Source organism: Puntigrus tetrazona, chromosome 6 (assembly GCF_018831695.1).
Source record: "Puntigrus tetrazona isolate hp1 chromosome 6, ASM1883169v1, whole genome shotgun sequence".
Taxonomy (NCBI): Eukaryota; Metazoa; Chordata; class Actinopteri; order Cypriniformes; family Cyprinidae; genus Puntigrus; species Puntigrus tetrazona.
This window is the reverse complement of record NC_056704.1, coordinates 22,516,031-22,537,700: the sequence shown is the minus strand read 5'-3', so window position 1 is coordinate 22,537,700 and position 21,670 is coordinate 22,516,031. Positions and strand designations below refer to the sequence as shown.

Genomic DNA, 21,670 nt, shown 5'->3' with positions numbered 1-21,670 from the left:
TATCTGCCTGCTTTCTTTCTATCCCCCCACCCCTTATTATTTATGCATGTCATTCCGGCTAACTTCTATTGGGCACAGACAGTGCGATATAATCATGTGTTATTGTCTATTTATTTTACAGTAAAGGATAATAGATTATCAAATAATATTGACAGCCTGTTGCTTGTAGAGCAAAAATAGCATTAAATAAAACGACTGCATATTAAAGGCAGGGTAAATGATTTCTGGTAGCCAGTGTTCATATATGAATTCACCACAACAAACAATCGCCCCTATTTTTATAGCTCCACCCCACAAATTTGTACACCACCCGGGCAACCAATAGTTCTGTGAAACAAAGCAATCCAATGTTACACCGTGTCTACATGGACGCCAGTGGCGCGGTGCGACAAAATACTATAAAACTCATTACAATCAGTGATACTGTCTACAATGGATGTGGCTGGGCATGACAAATCCAGACAGAAAATTGCTGATGCGTTCTATTTATGATGTACTCACACAAATTTCAAATGATCGCATATGTTCGTCCTGACCGCTCCTCCACATCATGAGTAGACACGCCTCTTACTGCCGATTGGTTACAAGTTTGATGATGCTGGACCCAAAAATAAATAAAGAAATAAATTTTAAAAATTGCTTTAACAGAATAATGCACGTTAAACTCTACTCACTCTATATGTTTTTTGGAAGTAAAAATGTGTGAATGATTTTCATCACTCAACAAGATAGTACAGTCATTTTAATACATTTTAAATGCAAAATACTTTAAATGCAAAAATCTTTAGTCCTCAATAAAATCATAGTTTTTATAATTTTTTTTACAAAAAATTGTATTGCTATATATTTCACCTTACGATTTGTAAAAAAGAGTTCAACAAATCACATTCGAGTATGTTTTATTTCTATTGTATTATTTCTACTGAGTCTAAAAGTTCTTGCCAGTTTTTCAAATTGTATAGACAATCTAAGCTAAGTATTAAAACAGGTCCGTTTATTCATTTTTTACACTTCAGAGGATCTTACCCTTAGTCTATGTTGTTTGATCAGGTTTTGTGCGCCTGCTCTAAATATTCACCACGATGTCAAAAGTAAGAGTCTCTCTGAGCCGTTTCTTCTGTTCAGCTGACAGGTGAAGTAATGGCCCATCTTTCCTCTAACTTCTAATCCTGTTTACTCTCCTCCTCGGATGCTGCCTTTTCCACAGCTCGGAGTCTGGGGACAAGCTTTGTAAACACGCAACCTTCTCTATTCACGCCAATTTAGAGGCCTAGCAGCCCAAGGCTCTACTTTGCAGATTATGAATGCTTTAACCTGGCTTTCCACACCTCTTGGTAATTTTGTTTAGTTTATCTTCTTCGGACCACATTTTCCAACCCTCCCCCTTCACGAGTGTCACTTTCGTGCGAATTTACATGCAGAAACGTCATGACCACATCAGCTCCGTGAAACACGGAGAGCCCTTCTTGATATGCTGCCATGTCATCACATTCTGCTGGTGTGCAATTGTCAAATTAAATGATTGGTTTTGCATACCAAATTAGGCCGTGATCGGTTTGATTGAAGTGGTTGAACAAATGAAGTGATATTCTAAGGCACAGGGCAATAAAAAGGACGGTTTCTCCTTGGCGTTCGCGCACGTCTTTAAATTGCCGCGTGACATGTAAGTAATGCAGCAAATTAGCAGATCATGGCAGCCTCTCTTTAAATCAGGTGCCACTTACATCTGTGTATTAATTGATAAGGAAGAGCGTGTGAATACATTACTGCCATTACAGAGCTGATTGCACTTATAAATTACTGCGGGCACACAGGTAACGCGATAAGTTGCGATTATATTGTAGATGCATCTAAAATAATACTTACCATTTTGGCAAGAACATGCTCGGAGAATTGATGGATTTTATAACACTATAAACATCATTTATTATTACAATAGAACCTGTCATGTTTAGGACGTTGGAAAATAGGTGGTGTATTTAAAGCACATTATAACACATTACATAATAATAAACAATGAATACACTTCATAATAACAAAAAAAATGGGCACAAGTAATCTTTAGAAATGCAAAATATAATCTTGGGTGATTCAGGAGACTTATTCATTTACAGCATTTAAAGCAAAGATATTTGCACCTTAATTGAAATTAAACAATATAATATAAAAGAATACATTTTGGGAGAGTGCTTTTGGTATATCCCCTCTCTTTTTTGACATTGCATTAAAGGATTTACTTTACTTTAAGGTGTTAATATTTAATGATTTTTTTTTTTTTACTATAACTCATGCGTGTGGTTAGAAGAGCATGATATAAATATGTTAATTCTGACATTTAACGATGACATTTCAGTCTTAACATGTTTTGGGATGTTTTGCAGTATGTTTGCGCTGCTTATTTATATACATCAAAATAGTATAGCAATCACATGCTGCTAAATGAACAAAGCGATAAAGTTGACATGAAATGATATTTTTGTGGAAACCATGATCATCTTTTTTTTCAGGATTCTTCAGTTAGATTTCTTTTCGTAACATTTTTCGTTTTTTTTTTTTTTACATTTTAACATTTTTATTATTAACAAATTTTATTAAAAAAATCTAATATCAAGATGAGAAAACCAGTAGTGTTTGTCATCACTGATGCTATATGATTCCTATGGAATTACAGAATGTAATATTGACTGTACTACTCTTTTACGAGTGATTCAATAGTCCTCATTAAAATGAGAACATTTTAGCACTCTCATCTCAATTAAGTTTTCCCACTGACTCATATATACATCTATCTTTGTCTCCCTGGTGGTGAAATTTGTTTTATGGCCCACACCTGCTTGCACTTGAAACCAGCTAAATAGGCCGGCAGGTCTCTCATCCCCCCTTCAATACTACAGCCGTCTTCTCAACCTTTCCCTTTAACATGCCGAACTTCTAAACCATTCATTATCTTACCAGTTTCCCCCCCGTGCCACCACACACTAACAAGTGAACTATGACAGCCCTATTCTATCATTGAAATGATTAATTTGAATAGCCAAAGGTTTCCTCACAATTATTTCTCCATTTATATATCCGAGGGCCTTTATAAACCGGTATGGCTATCTCTGAAAAATCTGGGCCACATTTTCTCCATTCATTTTTGCATAAGATCCATTACATCGCTGCGGGGTAGAATTTTTAATCTGCCCCACTTCAATAAGCACATCTCTGCCTACCTTGAAAATATTGTCAAAAAGGAAGGTGGTTATTATTTATCAGGGCCAGGATTGATAAGGAGGAGCCGAGAAGGGCTGCTAAATGTCTACAGACGAGATCTTTTTCTCCCCACACAAAGTAAAACAAAGACATAATCCAAATGGAAACTGAAACGATTTTTTTTTTTTTTTTAGAGCACTGAAGCCTTTGTTCTGGGCCTCAAAGTGTCTGACATATGCCATACCGGGATCCTAGTGCAATCAGATAAGGTAAAACTCACTTGCAAAGTGAGAAAAGGTTTATTACAGCCATTTCGTGAGATTATGCAGGCACATTGGCTTGGCAAAAGTAGTGATTAGGCAGCAGCCTTCCCGTGTCTCGCTTCCATATGGGTCTTTACAGCTCCAGTGAAGCCATTAATTTAGGAGGATCAGTGCGAGAAATATCAGTACCCACCGAAATTTGGTCGGACTCACAGGCACTATTGAAGGGCACCAAATGACATGCAAGGAGGACTTCCAAAAGGCTCTGTGACTGCTCCCGTTTCAGCTGGACTAGTATTTACGCTTAAATCCCCTGGTAGCCCAACAAGTCGGAGCGGTTCTCGGGAGATTACATCCGTGTTCGCACACTTACCTGTCAGTGTTCCTGACAAGCTTATTCCTCTGAGCTCTTGGAATAAACTCCTACACCTTCACTGTGAAATCTACTTTAGCAAACTCCATTTCACACCTCAACCGAAGCCCGGTTTCATAACTTAATGTCAAATGTTGGTAAATAAACATGTAGGATGCTGCTTATTGAGTGAACCAACAGACAGATACAGACATGTGGCTACTTCTAGTATTTTTGGTGGTTTACTTAACATGCGACTGTAGCGAACAGCTACTACATCGTAGTTAAATATATATGGTAATTATAATATCAGCAACTTCAAGAACAGTTTTTTTAATTATGATGTACAGTGGAGCCCAAAGATCACTTTGAAAATCGGGAATTTTGTATATTCAGAAATAAACATGTTTTTTTTGTTATATGAGGCTTTAAAATTTTACAAATTTAAATACTGCTTTCTCCAATAAAACAAGTAGCTTTAGCTGAATTAGGAGAGAATGCACATATCAAGAAACATTTCTAAGCAAAAAACAGTCTAAAACTGGACAAGAGATGGACTTTTTAACTGGATGAAGAATACTATGGGTTGTAGACTTAAATTACGGTAAGAAGCAACACTTAAAATATTTTAATAGTGGGTTTGTTTGTTCGCGAGACCTTAACCGATGTGCTGGAGTCGTATGAACTACTTGTGGATTGTCGTGATGTTTTTATCTGTTGTTTGGACTCTCATTCTTATGACACCCATTCACTGCAGAGGAATCACTGGTAATAAAATGCTGAACTTCTCCAAATCTATTCTAATGAAGAAATAAACTCTTGCCCGACCTGATGGTAAGTCAATTTTCAGCCATTTCAGTTCATGTTTGGGAGAACCATTAACTTGATTTCCATTAAATCGCATGATGATTTTTGGATGCCAGATCAACAAGTTTTACACAAACTTCTTGAGTTCATGTCAGTTCAGTTAATGAGGGACATGCAAACATGAAGAAATTCATGTTATGCTGCACTTCAACATTTTTAATTCAATTACTCCGATAATTTAATTTGCACCAAAAAGATAGTTGCATTTAATTAGAAAAATGCTAAACAGTAGCATTTTTACTAGCACGCTCAGACTTTTCACAGTATGTGTGTGTATATATATATATATATATATATATATATATATATAGTAATTTCAGTAACTGTCAGTAAGTATGCCTGCCGTCTTTATGCTCTCATCCAGCGGAGACTAATCTCAGTCTATTGGTAATTACCAATCAGTATGCAAGTCTTTGAAGGAATCGTCTCCAGGCAACCATATAGATCAGCCAAGCTCTATTCCATTCATCAAATTAGAATGAAACGTCTCCTCCCAGATCAAAAATGCTGTAGTGCGTGTTGGAGGCTTTTACTGATACTGTAGCTAATCATATATTTACTCTACATATATTTCAATATGAAATTTTATTTATTTTATCTCTCAGAGATTGTACAGGGTTAATACAAAGGTATTAAATAGGTCAAAATGCTTACATAACAGCAAAAGAAAACACCACACGAATATGTTACATTTATAAAATGCAAAATTTCTAAATAAGGCAAAAATATGGATACTATCAGGCGAGTTACTATTTCCACATAAAATGTTCATGATGAAAAGGATAAATACGAATATAAAAAAAAAAAAAAATAAAATAAAAATGATAATAAATAAAAATGTTTATAAAAAATAGAGAATAATAAAGCATTTCTTTTAGATGTATGAATTGTGATGTTTAGAAAAACATGAAGCCAACTGCGGGAATATCTGTTTAAGCTGAGTTCTTATGACACGTTTTGGTCTCATCTTTAAGCGTATAAACTGCGCAGACGTTTGCGAGAAATATCGTCACCGGAACAAAAATGAAGAATCTTTAAAAGATATCAGGAAGGAAAACGTCATCTCCCATAGAATAGTGTGAATGACAGAAAAAAAATCATAATTGAACCGATGAATTATGGGTTGAATTTAAAGGAACAAAAAACAGGCTTCTTAAGAAATCATCAGATGATAAACTTCCGTAATTGTCCAAACAATAATTCATATTAACTAGAAGCAAGGAATCTGTGTAATTATCCAGAAACTGTCGCTATTTGTCAAAACAATAATATCTCTCAGGGCTTATGCAAAACAACATAATGCATTTCATCTATCTAAAGGCCTTTTTACATACACAAACACAGCGTCGCTGACTTGACTGACGCGTGTAGAAGGAAAAACACCATAAGTATAATTCAGAATTCAAGGATTTCTCTTAAAGATCCAACATTCCAGGTCACTACTGCATTACAGGACTTAATACTGTGCTCAATTTGAATCTCAGTTCTGAACACCTAAGCAAAATTATTAGCTACAAGAGAAAGCCTGCTTTTTTTGCATAAAATCTACATACAAAAGACGAATAGTTTGACAAAGAGGTAAAAAAAACCATCACAATATAAGGCAATGGAGCTGAGTCACCAATTTGTAACTTTTTTCAATTAAAAAAAAGGAAATTAAAATGTAACACTATCTACCCAAACGTAATTTAAAAAAGTGTTAGAGCTGAAGTGTGTACGCGACCGATTCTAAATGAGCCTTTTTACCTTGATTTCTGTATTGGTGACGCCAGTGGCACGGAAAATGACACACTTCAGCTTTAAACAAAGGCAAAGTTCTATGAAAACAACCACGACAAGATCAGAAACACTACTCCGTGAACACGGGCCATCTTGCTTGCGTCTGAACTGAAGTATCCTCTTGAGTTCAGGCCTGTGATGGAGAGGAACACAAAGACATCACAGAACGGATTATACATAGGAGGCCATTACAAGTGTCAAGCAATTGCCAGGCTAGCAGTTCGATTCTGTGAGTACAAGCTCAGAAATCAGTGTGCAGCGCTCTTAATGAGCTCACACGAAGCCTTACTTGACATCTTTGGAATACGTATGGGGCTGCTGCTGCTGCCGTCTCCTCCGTCACTCAGGGCTTTGATCTGAACGAGCAGGTCCTCTTCTGACGGCAACTGGAGCTCCACGGACGTCCTGTTGGTCTCGACTACGCTGCTTCCTCTGTGCCAGTTTTGGCGATACACAACCTGAGCGGGAGAAAGTGGGTCAGTGAAATGCAGCTAGTCTGCGCCAATTAGCTAAAAACGCTCAAAAAATAAGTCACAACGACAACGGGGATATTTAATGACGTACAGCGGCCCCCCAAACATATTTGAACACTTAATTCAGATTTTTTTTTAAAAAGTTGGAATTGTATTAGCTAAAATATCAAACCGAAAAGAAAGCATGAGGTTTTATTAAAATAAGTCAAGTTTTTAAAATATAAGTTATTTCTGCGATGCATTTTCATCAGCCTTCAGTCACATAAACCTTCAGAAATCATTGTAATAGCTGATTTATTATCACTGTTGAAACTGTTGTGCTTCTTAATGTTTTTTTGAACCTGCAATACTTTATTTAGAATTCTTAAATGAATAAAAAGTTCAAAAGAATAGCATTTATTCAAAACAGCAGTATTTTCTAACAATATAAGTTTTATATATCAGTTTTGATTTAACAAAAAAACTATTTCACAAATTTTAATTATAATCAATATTAGTACAAAATATTTCTTTTGTATATACATAACATTAAATTTAAACATTTAATAAAATCGTTTCATTTAAATGTTCCACTAAAGAAATCACAAACAGCACCACTGGAAAAAAAAAAAGTGTATAAAAGTCTGTTTCACACCATCTCCTTCCAATCTTTAAAACCCAGGTAAAAGAGAGAATACGAATTAAATAATCGTTATAAATTTCAAATTTCAAATTGATTTTCAGTGGGAGGATTATTAGCATGTTTGCTGACATATCTCGCTGTGAAAAAAATAGGTTTCACGATCCATAAATCATTTAAATTTCTCTTTTTTCCAGACTGACAGTGCAAAACAAATAGCCACCAAACTGATACTCTTTCTTACTCATACAGACTAGAAAATTTATGATTATTGATTGCATTATTCTGCAGGCGCCTCACAGCGGACAGTTAGGATTGCAAATGAATGGCGCTTCTCTCTTCTGAACGTGTCTTTGGCGAGGCCTCGCTAAGCTCATCGCTCCAGATGGAGGATAGCATCAGAGCCGTCCAGCTGTTCGCCGACCCTACAAACCTCTACATTTCAGAGAGGCCGTCGTCAATTAGCTGGCAGCACGCTGCAGCAAATTAATTTGCTCAAAAGAAATGAATCGCATCGGACAATTTTTAATCCTCTTTCTGAACATTTTGTGTGAACTCTGGCTACAGATGACTCGGGTTTTGAGCGCAGCAGGAGATCGGAGCAGCTTGTGCTGAAATGTAAAAAAGCTTCAGATGTTTCCGAACTGTATGTATGACCTTGAGTACAGAAGAGCTTTATTGCGGCTGGCGAAGGGAAATATGAAAAAATGGAAGATTACATTAAAGGAGAATCAAATCTAGACAGTGAATATATTTAACGTCTTGTCAGATATTTGTTCAGAATTCATTACTTTTTCATTACATTTAGCATTTGTTAAGGGTCTTGCTAAAAGCATATACACTATCAGACCCAGCCTTTACTGATTTTACTAAAAGTATTGCTAGCAAAATGGAGAAAATGGTCTGTAGAGTAACAATTTACAGTAGGTTGGCTTAAAGGTTAAAGGGTAAAAAATAAGCCTGAATGCATTTCTTTCCACTACAGAACATAAAAGAATATTTTTTCAAGAATGTTGGTCACCATAAAGTCTTGCTTCCAAAGAAGTCAATGGGACAGCTACCAGCATTAATGTTCCACATAAGAAATATATGATAAATGATCAAATGGGGATTTTCCTTTTAAGAAATGTCTTCGTGATATGCAACAGTCTGAAAAAAAAACTTATTTGGTAACAAAAATACTGTATAGAACCAATTATAGCAAACTATGAAATAAAATGCTATGCGAAATTATTTGCACGTCAACTAAAAAGTTCAAAGGAGCTGCAAGAGCATATCTGGAAAGGCTTCACTAGCACTTCACATAAAAAAAAATGTAATGAAAAAAAAAACATAGTATATAATGCAGCTTTCAAAGGTAATGTTCTCAGTCATTTATCTCTGAGTTGTTTTATGTGAAAGACCAGCTTATGTGGCACACTGATACAGCATGTTTATCAGTAAAGCAACAGGAGAGTGAGTGCAAAAAAACAGATTACCTTGTAGCCGGTTACTTCTGATTCATTGTCCATTGCCTTCACATGTTCCCAGTTCAGAAAGACCTTAGAGTTTGTCAGGTTCCACTCAATGTTCCCTGGGGGTTGACTTGGAGCTAAAAAACATAAATCATATTCTGATTTACTTCTAACTTGAGTAATATGAACAACACCCCTTCCCCATATTTTGTCCTTTGCAATCTTAACTATCAGCACTGCACCAGGTATCATTTAAATTTAAGACTTTCAAAGCTCACTGGTACGGATTCAATTCAGCTTGACTCTCACTTTAAATTAGCTGGTCTATAAATGGAACTTTAGGGGACTTTTTTTTTTACGTGGCAGCGGAAAACTGTTACGAAACAAAGAACCATCAAAGAAATATCTCACCTAAATTCTGTGATCATTTCACTTTCAATAACGTCTGTCAGTTTCTCATACAAAGCAATCGTATGGATTCTAAAGATTTTTGATGTAGTTAAGGAGTGGTATAGACTACTTTTACGATGCTTTTATCTTTTTGGAGCTTGACAAGGCCAGATCCCCATCCGCTTTCACTGTAAGACAACAAAATAGTGTAGACAATGTTCAAAACCTCTCCTTTTTTTTTATTCCTGAGGAGAAATAAAGTGTTCGGTTTGGCAAATGTGAATAAATAATTTCAGTATTTTAATTGTAGACTAAGCTATTTGTGTTAATACATTAAAAATTATTCTTTAGTGCGAAAATTATAAATCTATTACGTGAGTTCACATAGAAATAAAGGCAAAAAACGGCATGCTGTTGTAATGCATTACAGTTTTTGATATTCTGACATGCTAGATATTGTAATGGTATTTGAACAGCATGCCCCTCTTCCCTTTATTTCCACACAAACAATTCTACTTTCACAGTAATTGAGGAATTTATACATAGTTTAATGGTAACTGAGTGCTGAACCAGTAAAAATCGGACCTCTTTTCTCATCAAATTTCATGGCTAGGACTTTGTGCACCATGTATTCATAGTTTAAAAAAAATTGAGCATAATAGCTATCGTAATTTTGAAGCAATTTAACTAATGATACCGAGCCCACTGAGTCTACAATACATTCTATTATGATAACTATATTAGATCATAACAGTGGTCGGCGGTATCACAGTATGTTTTGTAAAAGAATCTGTTCTACAAAGGAAAAAGGACAATCGGCTATCTGCTCCGACACAAAGAAAGAGATCTGTCAAGCTCCTTTTTTTTTAAAGCACCCTTAATTGTATGCTCCACGTATTAGCTGAAAATAGCCATAAGACTCCCTCCATAGTAATGTCATAGTTTATCAGATCAGTTTCTGGCTCAGTTAAACACAGTGTTTTGTTCTTGATTATTGGCATCAGATAATGAGCCTATTTAGCCATGGTAGTTTAACAAAAGCCACCTTAATCTCTTATAGTGTTGAGAACACCCCACTAAGATATTAAGAGTGCAGGACTATGATCCTGTCAGGCCCATAATCTACAATGGGACATATTATCTACGTTAACTAAATCCATGTTAGTAAAAAAATAAAATTAAATAAATATATATACAGATATAGATATATAGTTATAATTTTTTTGAGTATATACTGGGGGGAACTTTCTTTAAGCGTAAATGCATTCATGCCACATCTGAGCAATGCTATTTTATATATGTATAAAGAATTGTATGCGGCAATGACAAGGCGTAAGCTGTTACGTTATATGAAGCCTGAGTTAGAGTTTGGCAAGTCATAGCGTGCAATGCCCAGAATCATTTCATGTTATCTACTCATTTACTGTACTTGGTTAGAAATCATGGTCTTAATAACCGTATGACTTACGTGGCTTCTTGGTGGTGATGCTGATGGGAGCGCTGGAGGGTCCGGTGCCTGCGCTGTTGTGTGCTCTGACTGACATCAGATAAAGCGTGCTTCCCTTTAGACCCGTGATGTTGACTGAAGTTTCTGTAACCCTTACTCTTTCTGCATCGCTTTCAGGTGACCCATCCTCCAACCACTGCACCTGTAATAGTGAAGTGACATTTAAAGAGACATTAGGTCATTTCACATAAATAAATGAATAAGGTTCTCCATCTAGTAGCTCACAAAATAAATAAATAAAAAAAATAAATAATAAAATACTTTGAAAGTCAAATGGTAGACAATTTGCTTATGAAATGTGACCCTGGAGCACAAAACCAGTAATAAGGGCCAATTTGAAATTCAGATTTATACATCATCTAAAGCTGAATAAATACGATTTCCACTGGTGCTTGATTTTCCAAAATACTGAGAAAACCACCTTTAAAGTTTTGATATGTTCATGGTAGGAAATTGACCAAATATCTTTATGGAGCATCCTAATGAATGTTGCCATTACTTTACTATTGCTACAAGTATTTGTGGCCAAATATGAACATTTTACGCAAAATATGTTACATGTTGAAAGAGAAATAAACCCAGACATGTCACATCAAATAAACACACACACACATACACATTAATTTGAATGTTTGAATGAGCATGATGTTTCTGCTTGAGTAAGTGTGCTTCCAACCTCACAGCTAAGAAATCGACTTGGGAAGAATGTCATTTTTGTTCCTGTATTAGCGTTCGATACACTAACTCTGTGACAAAGTCACTGCGACTCGGTTTCTTTTTTTACTACGTTCAATAAACATCTGCGCACCGCAGCAAGGGACTCTGGAAGTATTTGTGGATTTTCATATGTGCTTTTTTTACTACCCGAAGCTGTGAACGACTTTGTGGTTTCACCACGGAACAACCGCGTGACCTGGGATTTCTCGCGGAGGCTCGTTCGAGTTGGAAGGAGAGAAATGGGCAAAATCCTGTGGGTTTCTCACGCGGTGAGAAACGACCTAGCAGCTGAAGTGTTTGCAGGAGGGGGAATTGATGTATGATGTCCACACATCTGAAAGGTGATTTATATAAGTGCCCAGAAAGCCTGGGTATTGGCGCTCCCCGGGAGACAGGACCAGCTGCGAGAAGACCTCTTCATTCTGCAGATGAGATTGTGAAAAATGTGGCCGGGGGATCGCACACTCTTGTTGGGGAACAGGAAATTGCACACCCTGCCATCAGCGCAGTGCATACATTAAGGAATCTGATTGAGGTGATGCAGTGTGAGGTCAGAGCCCCTGGTGTTTACGTACCTCGTAGCCCGTTATCCGTCCTTTGCTGCCGCTTTGGTGAGCAGGTTCCCAGAATACCTCGATCTCAGATGCGGAAAGAGTGCGGGCCCAGATTCTGGGAGGAGCTACCGAGGGCTCTGTTGATGTCAGACATAGCGAAAACGGAAAAACAACAGGTAATGAAAGCAGACAGTTTACAGGATTCATCCAACATCAGTCTTTGGTGCTTAAATGCACCACCTGTTTGCGAGAACTAATTGCGCTGTTAGCACACTTGCGAATAAAGAAATTACCATCAAAGTGCACTAACACAGCTGTAGAGGGACTGTAATTAAAACTTGAAACGCATCCATCAACTTTTGTCATTCCTAAACGATGTCCAATAATGTCCTTGCAGAATTTGCATACAATCAACACAGAAAACATGCATATTAACCTTCATCTGCTGAATATACAATGACCACGGGGCTAAACGGTCCCTCTCCGATCTCGTTGTAGACGCCGACTTTTACTTCAAACCGAGTGAGCGGGGGAAAAGTATCATTTTTATAAATGTATCGTGATGCATCTGCCGAGGCCAAAACGCTTTGTTTCCATGTTGTTGTGCCAAGTGGACGAAATGCCACCACATAGCCAAACTTTTCTCCATTTTGTAGCTCCTCCGGCACAGGCTGTGAGAAAAGATGATGAGAATTAAGAAACGTCATGTGATTCAATGAAGAAAGAGACTTGTTTCATTCCTGTGCTTTAACATTTATGCCTTTGGCAGATGCTTTTTTAGTCATAAGAACTACAATCCCAATAAGCATTTTATTGCAAAATCTGCATGTAAATATTCATTATTACAAGGTTTTAAATGCTAATATAGTATATTAGTTATACATGCTTCATATCAAATAAAGCTTCTCCCATGCTAAAAATAAAAAATAAAAAAATACATTAAAAAATACTACAGGAAGCAATGCTGCTGAAAAAGTGGGCCCCAATCAGATTCAATCACCGGAGCTAACTGTATGAGCAATTTTATCAATATAATAACAAACGCTTCAACAAAGTCCTGTTATTTGAGGTGTCACTCATGCCTGTATCACAAACAATGCGGGACGATTTACAAGGCAAAGCTTTATAGGGTAATAGAGAGCCATAATATTAGTCCCTCAAAAATGCATTAAAGGAAAATCATTCAGCTGACATGGCGTTACATTACTGCAAGTTGACAAGTAATTTTCCGTGGTAGGTTTACATTGTTGCTTACATAATCTGAAATCCAGCGAATATAAGTAAATAAAGTTGACACATTTAAGCACTACTGTGTCAGTCAAGAAACCTCTGGACTTAGTGAAAAATGTGCCGTATTTTGAAAGTAATACAGTATTTAAACACGCCGCTGAATATCTGCCGTGACAGCCGGCGAGATTAAAAGAAAGCCATTGATAAACATTGTCATTTCAGATTTACTGGTATGAAAGCTGTCTCATATCTGCGTCTTCATTATGATTTACATACCAGAGGGAGCAATCCCACTGAGGCAAAGAGCAAAGATGACAGCGCTGCCTTTTAATTAAACCTTGTCTAATTTAAACCACGTCACCGTGGAGAATTCCCTCAGAATCCGATTCACAAGAGAAGACTGGTTTGAAAATGCTCCTGTCACAATAAAGACGCTGAGCTCACCTCCCAAACAATCACAAGTTCGCCTCGGCTTCCTCCACCTCCGCTCACGTTAGCTGGGGCGACTTCAGGATCTGCCAGCCAGAACAGAACAGAAGAAGCAGACTTTATACCTGCGAGACTGGCGGCAAATCCGAACACTTCCTTTTCTTGAGGTGCGACCCAAAGGTCTTTTCAAAATGCTTCAAAGAATCTGAATGTAACAACCTGTAGAATTTTCAGTTTCCTGATGAAAATGGATGTCATAGCGTATGTCTCTCAGCCTGGTTTTAGTGGGGTTTGTGGAGACCAACTTAAGATCAGTTTAAGATAGTTTAAGATAAGTTTTAGTATAAGAGCTGGGTAGAGTACTTACTAAATGTAGTTCATTACTGATTACAGATGATATATTTATATATTTACATGATAAAAACGAGTTAGTATGTACTCATTCAACTATGTTTAGGATTACTTTAATCAAACTTGTTTTAAACTTCAATTATAAACATGCCATTATACTAAAAAAAGCAAAGAAATATAAAACATTCAATTTTTTGACATCATAAATTGCATTATACATTACATTAGACAAGCCCTGCAGTAGGCTTGTGCGATGCTGAAATGCTACAAACTGATTGAATCTTAGAAATGTACAATAAAAGCAGCTGAAACCCTAGAACATTAAAATATAAACATTTTACGTGTTTACCTGCCTATCAATGTGACCATTAAGTGACATTAGAGTACTGTAAACATGTGAATGTGTTGTGAAATTATTTTTGCGAATAATATGTAATCATGTAGTTCATAAAAATAGCTGTAATCGCAATATGAGCATTTTAAGATGTATTAAATATTAAAATGCTCATATTGTGATTTCAGTTACAGTACTTAATTTTTGAAATCTGATTACATTATCTAGATTACATGCACTGCAATCACTTGCTAATTAGCGCTGTTTAATGTGATGTGCATAGTACTGAATAATTATGAAAAAAATATGTATTTGCATTTGCTAATTTGCTAACACATTACAATAATGTTCATTAGTGGACCACATTAGTTAACATGAGCTAAGATTGGATGATGAGCATTTATTAATCTTGTGTTTGTTAATATTAGTTTATGCACTGTAAACTAATGTGAATAAACAATTAACAACAGTATTTTCATTGACCGACATTAACAAAGATTATTAAAGAGTCTAAAAGTTAATACATTAATGTTAATAATTAATTAATAATATGGCACCTTATTGTAAAGTGTTACCGTTATTTTATGTTACCGTTATTTTACACGCACACACACAAACAGGGAAAAATTATATAAAAATCTAAATATATAGTTGTAATTCTGAACATATAAATTTGAATCTGAATAAATAAATGTAAATGTAAATATATAGTTATATATCTTAAATAGTGAATTTACAGAAGTAAATCTGAATATATAGTTATATTAAGTTGTGAATATATAGAAGTGAATTTGATATATATATATATATATATATATATATATATATATATATATATATATATATATATATATAGTAGTACTTCTGAATGTATTAATTAAAATTTTCAAGCATTTCACAGAGAGAAGCTGCTTGGTGCTCTGAATGGCCTTTGGTGCATCAGAGCAAGTTTCACAGATGTGGTACCCAGTCCCTCACCTGAAAGTTAGCTAGACTTATTGATTGTCCCAATAGTATGCCCAACACTGACAGGACGCTCTAAACACTGGTGTGAACAAACATAGCGAATATTTTAAATAAAAAAGAACGAAACTAAATAAAAGCGATCTGTCATGCAGAGTTATTGTGGTTGTTGTGTGCCACGTGACAAGCATGACACGTCACCAGGTAAACTCTGGGGGGACCGCTAGAATCTTTTAAACTCACCACTGAAAGTGTTAAACTGATATACATTTGCTTATTGTAGCTGTTCTATTAAATTAAAATATTTCAGTTGAAATGGCAATAGCCTACAATTAACTACTTTTTGGTATTCAGACTTACAACTATATATTCAGATTTATAACTACATATTGATAGATAGATAGATAGATAGATAGATTAAAGAGTTAAAATAAAGAGTTAAATAGTTAAATTAATAGTCAGTCACTAAATATTACTAAATAGTATTTGCTCCCTAGTGTAAAGAGTTTTCAATTTTAACATATTTACATTGCTTGGATGAAAATGAATTAAAAGTAAATAATGTCCAATTCCCCAGCCAAAGGAAACACTAATAACCATAATTATGACTACTGACACTTCATAAATATTTACACTCTTGATCCAGAGTGCGAAATGTTAACTTTTTTATCAGTAATTATGTCAGAAATTGACCTTTATCTTTGATTTCACAGTATAAATATTGCTGTTAAATACTGTAAAATCCTAGCAAATGCACTGCGTCTCGTTTTAAACTAAGTTTTATTTGCTGAATAATTGGGATCTGAAAGACAACAGATGTTTGCAAGTCATTTTCACTTGGGATTCTGTGATGAAGCCTGCGTCTATTTGTGAATCAGTGATCGAAGCATTTCCACACAGTACCTGAGCTTAAAATAGAGCCTTTCAAGTGTTACTGCCTCAGAATACGGGAGAAGTCCACTCAATTTTTGTTGATGTTGACATGAATTATTGATAGCTGCATTTCCTGATCGCTGATGTCCAGCCGCTGAGCGCAGCAGGGTTGGATCACATTAAAGAAAATAGCAACAGCACATGAGCTATGCTTTATTCTGTTCGAAATTTCCATGCAAGCACATTTTCTTGCGGTTTCAAATTAATCAACCCAAAAAGCCAGCCCTTCTGTGATGCCATTCCGTTTTCGGCGCACTTAATTTGTGTCCTAATTGTCTGTAAATTATTTTGCAATTTGGATGTTCCCAGGAAAACCGGTGTGAATGCACGAGTGTTTATTTCTCATGCCTGAACTCTATTACGAGGAGTCACTGCCGGTGATTTAAACTAATTATAGAATTAAATTACATTTTCTCCTTCCTGATGTATTAGAGATGACAGATATGGAATCGGGAGGGATGAGCGCTTACCTGCAGCTTTGGTGCGAACGGGTTTGGATGGCACGCTGGGTTCCCCCACCCCCACGTTGTTGATAGCCACAACTCTAAATTCATAATCTACCCATGGATTTAGATTCACCGCCGTCGCATGAATCATCTGTCCAGGCACAGAATCAGGAACTAGGATTAAAGAAAATTTGGAATGGAAAAACACATCAATGCCCATCTGCACAAACGACTAGCCTAGCATACTTATGAAGATATATTTTGGTTTATCTTAGCAGTTCACCGTTTCTGTTATCTTTCACACTGTATTGAAAAATCATTTGGATAAATCACACTTAAGTGACTCGCTCGAAAACCCTTTGAACAGCTGCTTTGTGTAACTACAGTGTTATAATAACTGAATCAGCACATCTATCTATCTATCTATCTATCTATCTATCTATCTATCTATCTATCTGTCTATCGATTAACAGATTTTTGTTGTAGCACATAAAATTAAAATTTGTAAAAATAAAAAATAAAATAAAAAAATAAAATTACAGCACATGAACACTTCCTAGTATAATGAAGCCAAATTCAGTGACAACTATACCAGTTTTGACTGCCTGCCAGCCAATAGAGAAAGGGGTCCTGGCTTGCACGATGTAGAGGGTAACAGGACTGTGGTTGTCAAGTCCAGGGCCCCACGAGAGCTGAGCAGTCCTGTCTGTGACGTCCCCCACCAACACGCCCACCGGAGCACCAGGGGGCCCTGACAACATCACCGCCAAAGAGACAAAAAGGACTCAAACTTGCTGCGTATCCTCATCAGAGAAGGGCACAGCAAGGTGACCAAGTACCTTGCTATGTGAGACAAGTCTGCCCACAAAAGGCGACATGCTTAATATTCAGAACCAGGGAGAGAGATCCTTCACTTGATGATGGAAATACAAAAGGTTCTAAAGAGCACGAAGCAGGGAATTAATGCATTGATTTCAGATACTCCTGTAGTCATTACTTCAAGAGCTGAATAACGGAATAAAATAGAAATAGCCAAATTGTGAGGCCTTTTTAATTTATATTTGATAAATGCTCAGAAAAGTGTAGAATACTGAACAGCCTCCGCTGAGGGAGATGCACATACCTCGGACAATTAAGTCGGCAGCTGCAGACACACTGTCCACTGCTGTATGCACCATACAGACGTACTTCCCAGCATGCTTCAGCTGCACGTTCCTGATCATAAGATCCCCAGAAGAGCCCTATAACAAATAGTATAGTATTATATATATATATATATATATATATATATATATATATATATATATATATATATATATATATATATATATATATATATATATATATATATATATGTGTGTGTGTGTGTGTGTGTGTGTGTGTGTGTGTGTGTGTGTGTGTATGTATTCTCAAACCTGTCGTGGGGAAAATATGGTGTGGTGGTTGGGGGTCCCCAAGAAATGTTTGATAACTGTTTTACACTACTATTTCTAAATGTTTATGAAATAAGTCTCATGTCACATAATTCTTCAGAAATCATTATAAAATGCTGAACTTTTACTATTAATATATTATAAGAAACAGTTATTATTGTCAATGTTTAAATGGCAGTCCTTTATAATTATTGAGGATTTTTTTATAAATTTGTAAAATTCTCAATATAATACAATCAATATAATGCATATTTGCTGAAAAAGAATTAATTTATAAAACAAAAATAAAAAATAAAATACATTTTTGAACGCTAGTGTACATTTGTCTGATAATACTTTGGTATTTAAACAAGCACAGACTCATTATAGTGATGCACGCACCACGTGTGAAAAAAATCTCAGTTAGCCTGCTCCAAAAGTCTCATTAAAAATCATCACAAACTGCTCTTGTACTGTTTATCCTCCTTCACCATGTTTTTGTTCGTTTCGTTTATTATTTTATGCAATCCAAAACTCTGCGCTCCCTATCTCTCCATTCAAATTCTCCCTTCCTGCTCTCCTGGAAATCTGCCATATCATTTGTCCACGGAGCGCAAGAAATTACCGCAATAAGCGATATATTCTGGAAAAGCGTATTATCTGCTGTCAAGAGCAATTTAAATTATTTTGAAAACCGTTGCAAATGGTTGAGGAGTTCATGGTATGAATACGGCTTGGTTTAACGTGTCGCCACAGACACAGCTGGTTTAAAAGGGTTAAATTGTCCACAATCAAGTAAATGTGTTCATTCCTGTAGTTACATCACATCTGACAAACATCAAGAAGCAGATACCAGCAGCAAAACTCTCATATTTGATTGGCCCTTCAGTTCACATAGGGTCCTTTTAGCCCGTTTAACAAGCAATCTTTCTGCTGTTAGCGAGAGCCCGCCATTTGTGTGTTTATTCATCGGTCTCTCCAGGTTCTCAAAAGCAATACTTGGGAACTTAAAAGCTCTGTGGATGATCTACACAGTGAGAGAGTGGGTCCTGTGGATTGCTATTTGAGGTTCACCGTGTGTTAAACAGAGTTCCATGTAAATCCTGTAATCAGACAGATTTGTGCCTCTACGTTCAGAGAGCAGCCAGGTGCCCTTGTACTCAAGTTCCTCCCCATTGCTAGCTGAGCTAAAAAAAAAAAAAAAAAAAGAAGTGTTCACCAGATCCTAATCATTCCTTGCTTGCATTCCTTCACCCCAAGTGATTTCAAAGAGGAATCCAAGGCTACAGTAATTCAGAAATACAGCATTTGTAGCTTTGAATTATAATGATTGACAGAAACGCACCCCTCCAATCATCCCGAAGTGATCGTGTCGAGTGAAATCGATGAGCTTGCCGTTGAAGAACCACTTGAAGATGGGGTGTAGAGTGGAGTCTTTAGATACTTCACACGGCAAGACAATGCTCTCCCCCACTGTGGCATCCATACTCAAAGGAGGGACTGTAATCTTGGTCGGTTCTACCAAAAAAAATTAAAAATGTTTTAAGTGAGATAAAGGAAAGAAAGGACTAGAACAGAAGTGTTGAAGGTCTTCAGTTATGCATTAATTCATGAGCATTTTCAGACTCAGCAGCCAACCAGCCTGGGAAAACAGCCAGACCATCTTAAAACACCTTTAACCAGCTAAATTCATAGATTAATTTGTTCTATTCAGCAGGTACTTGTTGATTCACTTACTAAGCATCACAAAAGAGAATGTTTCATTTTAAAATTTAAACAAACAAAATCATACTTTTTTTTTTTTTTTTTTATTTATTCTGGAATTTAAATAACCCTACTTGAAGCCATCAAAGTGTTAAAAAAACATGCATATGTAATGCCATAAGTTATTAAAGGAGTAAATTGAGAAATAAAAATTGCAACAGCAGCATATTTTTAATTAAACATGCAGAAAGCGACTGGGGAGACATGGATGAAATCCGCTCCCGGTGCTGTGGACGGCTCAGATTTTTTTTTTTTTTTTTCACACCAACGGCCGGACCAATAACTCACACATGACAAAAGCTTGGATGAGTTATACCTCTGTCAAACCGGCAGGAACATAAAACAACTATATATTTCATTATCAATTTCATGCTTGGGTTGCTCACTATTTTTCCACTGGTTCTCATCCGGTTTAAGGCGTCCGCTTAGAAGCAAGAGAAATGTGCTGTTTGTGAAATGTGAAAGGTGCTTTACCTTTGACCACTAAAGTCCCAGAACTGCTGGATGTACCAAAGGGGTTTCTGGCAACACAAGTGTACCTCCCTGCGTCAGATTTGGTAACATTGGCGATCCTGAGGGTGCCGTCCTCTGAGAGGGTCCGTCTGCAACATTAAATAGAAACTTTTGGAACAACCTATTTTCATATAACAATGCTGTTTTTTAAATTGTTTACATTATGGATGTTTAGGGTTTATTTAATATGTATTACAATGTATATTTAGAAAAGTATTACATGTGAGTATACACACACACACACACACACACACACACAAAATACGTGTGACAATAAATACTTTCATCCAGAATTATGAAAGTATCATGATTTAAATTTACAAAAAAATGACTCCATTTGAGCATATTGGAATGATTTTGAAGGAAATAGCACATTAAAATATAAAAGTTAAGTAAAACAGTAAACTTTTTTAACAGTTTCTTGAACTGTGTGTGTGTGCGAAAAAATAGATTCTCTCGCTCTCCTCAAACAGGTTTTTATTAGAGCCGGTTGTTCACACACAGGTTATGGATTTTTCATAACCCCTAACCCCTCGATATTAAATGTGTATTATGAACGATAGCTAAAATTACGTAGGTTGTGTAGGAGAGGTGTCAGAGATATACAAGCATCTAAAATCTTCAACTATGTATTACAGAACTGTGTTAAGCAAGAGTAAAAGTATTTGGGTGGTGAAACTGACAGACTACTGCAACAGATGAAAGAATAAGCAAATATGGTCTTTAACCCGACACGTTCTCTGACAGAACAGAGTCGACTCAGTTACTGGATCACAGCTTTAATTTTCAAGGATGCAGCAACCTTCCTTCCTACCTGCCCAAAAGGAATTCTTAAAGAGCCAGTCTCAGCCCAACTACTCCAGACAGAATAACACAAAAAACAACCAGCATATGTTATCTTGGTACTCTTGTGTTTATTTTTAAAAAGTCTGAAAACTGTAGAAAATCATTCAGATTAAATAGAGTTTCGGCAAGAAAGGATGAAACCATTACATTCGCAAACGAATACTGCTGCATTAAGGCCGAGAATAAAGCGAAAGGGAAGAGGATGTAAAAGGGAAGCTGGTTTGAATTCTTACCTGCGGCCTTATCATTATCCAACACATGTAAGATGCTATCGACACA

The 21,670-nt window shown here is 36.2% G+C and overlaps 1 protein-coding gene across 2 annotated transcripts in view; it reads right to left on the bottom strand.

Moving 5' to 3' along the window:
- Positions 1 to 5,245: 5,245 nt before the first annotated feature.
- The window catches only part of LOC122346450 (contactin-4), a 71,521-nt gene continuing 55,096 nt past the window's right edge, over positions 5,246 to 21,670 (bottom strand). For both annotated transcript variants that reach the window (XM_043241063.1, XM_043241064.1), the window contains 12 exons: positions 20,507 to 20,634; positions 19,614 to 19,786; positions 17,980 to 18,097; positions 17,449 to 17,607; positions 16,881 to 17,030; positions 13,845 to 13,915; positions 12,607 to 12,841; positions 12,192 to 12,307; positions 10,861 to 11,041; positions 9,027 to 9,139; positions 6,746 to 6,914; positions 5,246 to 6,589 (listed from right to left, as the gene is read on the bottom strand). In XM_043241063.1, the coding sequence (XP_043096998.1) occupies positions 6,495 to 6,589; positions 6,746 to 6,914; positions 9,027 to 9,139; positions 10,861 to 11,041; positions 12,192 to 12,307; positions 12,607 to 12,841; positions 13,845 to 13,915; positions 16,881 to 17,030; positions 17,449 to 17,607; positions 17,980 to 18,097; positions 19,614 to 19,786; positions 20,507 to 20,634 (1,708 nt within the window). In that variant the 3' untranslated portion in view covers positions 5,246 to 6,494. The remainder of the gene's footprint in view (positions 6,590 to 6,745; positions 6,915 to 9,026; positions 9,140 to 10,860; positions 11,042 to 12,191; positions 12,308 to 12,606; positions 12,842 to 13,844; positions 13,916 to 16,880; positions 17,031 to 17,448; positions 17,608 to 17,979; positions 18,098 to 19,613; positions 19,787 to 20,506; positions 20,635 to 21,670) is intronic.